Raw genomic sequence first — 5000 nt, forward strand, 5'->3', positions numbered from 1 at the left:
GGTGGTAGTGTTTGGTGGTGATACGCATGTTCTAGCTGTATCATATATTTAAACCAGGGATAATAATCCATTCCAAATTTATTTTATTTTTTTGTCAAATTCAAATTGCTCCTCACATTCCTGTAGTTGTCCTTCCAGTATGTCTGTGTTGAAAAAAAAAACTCTTTAAAAAAAAACTGAATGCATATCTTGCCACTGAATCAAGGACTACACCTTCAGTGGATGTGGAATCAAGCACCAGTGCCCTATCAGTTTGTTTTCATTCATAACAGCCTGTTTTTTTTATGCCACACTCTGGTTTAATCAAAATCACAGAGGTCCAGTCAGTGCCTGTGCACCTAACAGCCACTTAAATGGCAAATGAAATCAATAGCCACTGCTGGGTAGTTAAGTCCATGTATTAACCATGTCCATGTAACAGTTATATGCCTCACTGAGCAATACTGCTATACCACTCTATTGGCCTTGGCTTTAAACAATAACTTCAGGCTGAGGGATACTTTACTCTTGAATGGACGTTTGTTTGTGTGGGTATGCATTGCGCTGAGGTGGTCAATTGTGGTCCTTAGACTGTGTGACCTGTCTGCCACCTAGTGGTAATGCACTGTAGAGTGAATTGGAATGTGTATAGCGACATCTAGTGGACACAAGCATGAACAAGCATTTAAGAAGATTAAAATGTTAGATTCTGTAGTCAATAGTCCTTATAAAACCTTTTTTTAATATAAAACTGTGTGTGTGTGTGCATGTGTGCATGTGTGTGTGTGTGAGTGTGTGTGTGTGTGAAGTCCTGTGGACCATATTCACTCTTCCTATCTCACCAGGCACAGGCAGTGACACTCACAGTGGCCCAGGCATTCAAAGTGGCCCTGGACCTTTGGGAGATAGCACAGGAAGGTGAGGCACTCACACACACACACACACACACACACACACACACAACAGATGCTCTCTGATGAAAACGGTTTGTTGACTTATGTTGATCTATGAGAAATGTATGTGTGGCCATAAAAGTCTTTGAGATCAGGGCAGTCAGATGAAAGGTTTTCATTTATTCCATACTTAAACTTATGTCTGATAACCCAGGAGAAGAAAATGTAGAGAAATGCCCATTTAAGATGTACGTATCTGGGTACAAATAGGAGTATACAATAGTATGCAGTATTTTATATTTTTGAATTTATTTTATTGAGATACAATATCTCTTCTGCCAGGGAGTCCTGGCCAAGACTGACAACACATAAAAGTTCCATAATTACAGAGACCAAGACAAAGGAAACATACTACAACACAGTCAATTTAAAGCAACACCAAAGAGTTTTTTGTACCTTAAAATAATGTTTCCAAAATCGTTTCAGTGGTTCATGAACTCGTAACAGGGTGAACGGCAAGTCTGCATTCGCTTCGCAGCCCTCTATCGGCTATAACCGCACTATGTAAGTTTGCCAGATCGGGTAGCGGATCTGTAGTTCGATGGAATGAGACATAAAAAACTACAAATTTGACTTGCATCTGATGTCGCAATACATCGTACTTTTATAAGTCGTGCAAAATATTCTACCTTGTCTGTGGACATCGTTATTTGCAAAGCCGGTGCTGGATAAACAAATAGCGTGCGTGCGACAGAGGGAAAGTTCTTTGGTGTTGTTTTAATACAGAGGCCAAGACATAAGACATATACCCTGGAAACTCCAGAGTTCTCACAAGAGCACAATTTGAATGGTCTCTGCGAGACACTCTGGCAATGAGTAATGATGCACGTTACTTTTGCCACTTGTATCACAGGGAGCCAATCACATCGGTGTATCTGATATAGGCGGGCCAGAGGTGAGCTAAACAGATGACACTCGTAGTGTTATCCAATTGTGTTGAAGGTTGGCGTCGGAGTCCGAAATCAGTCAGTAAACGTTGGTCATATTGTGTTATCCAATTGCGTGCAGTGAGATTTTCAAATGCACGCTTGGTGTCGCCCCTCGAGTTGGGCTATTACATTATTCGTGGCCAGACCCTTAATCTTTCTAGATTACCAGGGTATATATATATATATATAGATATATATATATATATATATATATATATATATATATATATATATATATATATACACACACACACATATATATATACACACACACACACACACACACACACACACACACACACACACACACACACACACACATATATATATATATATATATATATATATATATATATATATTAGGGCTGTCAAAATAACTGATTAATTTCGATTAATTAATTTGAGAAAAAATAAGTGATTAAAAAAAATAACGCAGATTAATCGATTCCTTATGACCTTTGACCCCAAGCCGTTCTAGTCAGTAACCATTAGACTGAAAAATGAAGGAGAGAAGAAAATGTGCTGCCTAGGTCATTGATTGGAACATTTACTTTTAAGTCGCGCATCAATGCAAAGAAATAGTGTTGACATAGAGGGGAGTTAATTTGTTTTCATTGTGTCCCCTAGGTTATATCTGTAGCCTGAAAAAACTTATTCCCGAAGCACTTTTGAATTTATTTCCTCAGCATATTAGCTCATATCATAGATTATTATGGCCATTATTTGAACAGTGAAAATAATAATAAAAGAGTTTTTGAACTTTAATGTCACTAATGCTGATTATTCAATGATTAATTTGAGTTTAAATATACTTCACAGCAAAAATGATATATGCGATTAATTTAGATTAATTAATCACAGAGTATGTAATTAATTTGATTAATTTTTTTAATCGATTGACAGCCCTAATATATATATATATATATATATATATATACAGTATATCCTTTTTATGTATGTTTAGATGTCCATTGCTGATGGAGTTGTTGGTAATATCTCAACCTCTTTTCTTTCAGACAAGATCAAGAAAGCTCGCATGTGCTGTTCCTGCTCAGGCAACGACCCCCAAACAGAGACGAATCCCCACCCACACCCACACTGCGTCTCGGGTAATGCCTCAACCCAAACACCTTCCTGTCAATCAAATGCATTTACACCCTCTATGCACATAACACATCAAGGGATGGACATTTGCACCAACCAGCAACCACTAACCAAAATAAAACTGTCTGGTAGATTTCAGAAACAAAATAATCATTTGCTATCAAATGACTGGTGAATTTGACTATTTATCTGTCAGTGGCTGGTACAGTAGATAATTCCCAACTCAGAGTCTGAGGCATATGCGCCCTCTATCTATGCCTTTGCCTATATGTAGCCTACTAGCCTACTGACAGCCTATTATGTAAACATAGACCCACCTCCACTTTGTTTCAGGTATAAAAACACCTGAGAGAAAGTGGCCTACCTAGCCTGACGAGCCAGACCCATATCAAGATGTAGGGTCTGGGAACTTACCATTGGCACTGCTCAATCAGAGGGGTGGGATAAACTTCAAATTTCCTCTGCACGCAATAGGATAGCGCTACAACTCATAGTCCCACGCATTTTCCCACCAGCGGAGCTAGTTGGCTAGTTGATCAAACTTTTGGCAATTTAAAAAAAAGCTTAACTTGAGTCGCGATTCAAAGACCGCTGTTCGCCAGCAGCAGCAACCATCTTCTTTGTTTTCAAGTAGCAGGAAATTCACGCGGAACCGTTGTGCCGACTCTATACACGATGTGATTGGCCAGAAGTTTGATTGTTCCAGCTTGCAAGCCAACGGAGAGTTGCTAGACTACCCTGGCTGCAAATTACATTTGCTGCCTCTAGGGTGCATCTAGATTTCTAGGCTATGGCCTACCAACATATCCTTCAGATATATGTTCTTATTGTCAGCATACTGTTTAAGTATAGAATATTACACAAAAAAAGTCTGCATGTTAAATGTAAGTTATTATGTGATAGGCTTCAGCTGGGTAGACACCTGAGTGCATTACTGTAGATGTAGGCACACCTACAGACTGGGTGATTCCTTGTGGAAAAATAAGTTGACCTGTGGTTACATAACTTTGAAGGGGTTTCTCCTGTTTGACAGTAGGCTACTGCAGTTTTAGTAGTGTGCAGCTTGTCTCGGGGGGTCTGGATGAATTATTCATATTATCTCTTAATGAGTAGTGAGACTCCTTCCTTATGTCGACCTTCCTCCCCTCTTTCCCTGTCCTCTCATCCCCCGCTGCCTTCACTTATCTTCCCCTGGGCCCTCTCCACAGGTTCGGAGAAAAACTCGTCCCTGAGCGTGGACGAGAGGCTGCGGAAGCCCTTCCTGTCCGCCTCACTCCACTCGCCGTCGCCACGTAGCAACCCGACCAAGAGACGGCCAATCAAACACGACTCCTGGGTGAGCAGAGCGGACTTCCTCAAGCTTTTTTTTTTTAGGTGGAGGATGAGGGCTGGGGAGGGTTTTGAAATTAGCAAAGAAAGCTAATCAGAAAACTACACTCTTCAGGCAGTTTTTCTTTATCTGATTTTTTTTATTTATTTTTGCCACATAGGCTTTTTTTTATATCATAGTTTTAATTAATGTCCTTGACTTTTAAATGTTTACAGCATATATTTGAGTTTTATGTCTTCAAGGACCTTCCAATTCACTCACATTTATCCTTCAGGTGTTTCATTAATCAAAGAAACACATAAAGGTCCGGTAAACATTTAAGAATTACAGATTCCAATTACAAAGAAAGGATTGACCCTTCTTTTTAGAATGGCCCTTGTAGCTATGCTTGTTTTTTTACTCCTTTTTGATTAGAACTGGATCGAAGCACTAACCTTGTCAAAAGCAAATAGAGTAGTGCGGTGCATTGCCACAGCAATCCTAATGCACTTGCCCAACATTTCCAGTAGGTGGCAACCTCTCTCCATTTGCTACAGCCAAAGCAGGAAGGCCCCCTCTCCCCCAGTAATCATCTGAATAATCACTTATTCCCGATGCTGCCTCGTTAATTAAGGCCCCCTCACCACCACAACTCGCCCTGATAGGATCCAATTGGGTGTATTTAATTGTTTGCTTCTGATTGAAGTTGTGAAGTGTATTGTGCCA

At 39.8% G+C, this 5000-nt stretch overlaps 1 protein-coding gene across 1 annotated transcript in view; it reads left to right on the plus strand.

The window, feature by feature from the left end:
* The window catches only part of LOC143110308 (low density lipoprotein receptor adapter protein 1-B), a 50591-nt gene that overhangs the window by 33335 nt on the left and 12256 nt on the right, over positions 1-5000 (plus strand). The window contains exons 5-7 of the mRNA XM_076273193.1: positions 825-897; positions 2878-2970; positions 4174-4301. Coding sequence (XP_076129308.1) covers positions 825-897; positions 2878-2970; positions 4174-4301 — 294 coding nt within the window. The remainder of the gene's footprint in view (positions 1-824; positions 898-2877; positions 2971-4173; positions 4302-5000) is intronic.

The sequence above is a fragment of the Alosa pseudoharengus genome, unplaced genomic scaffold, assembly GCF_046254945.1.
Source record: "Alosa pseudoharengus isolate Yale_2024_CS ecotype anadromous, Long Island Sound unplaced genomic scaffold, YU_APseudo_1.1 YU_APseudo_1.1_scf_7, whole genome shotgun sequence".
In the NCBI taxonomy this organism is placed as follows: domain Eukaryota; kingdom Metazoa; phylum Chordata; class Actinopteri; order Clupeiformes; family Clupeidae; genus Alosa; species Alosa pseudoharengus.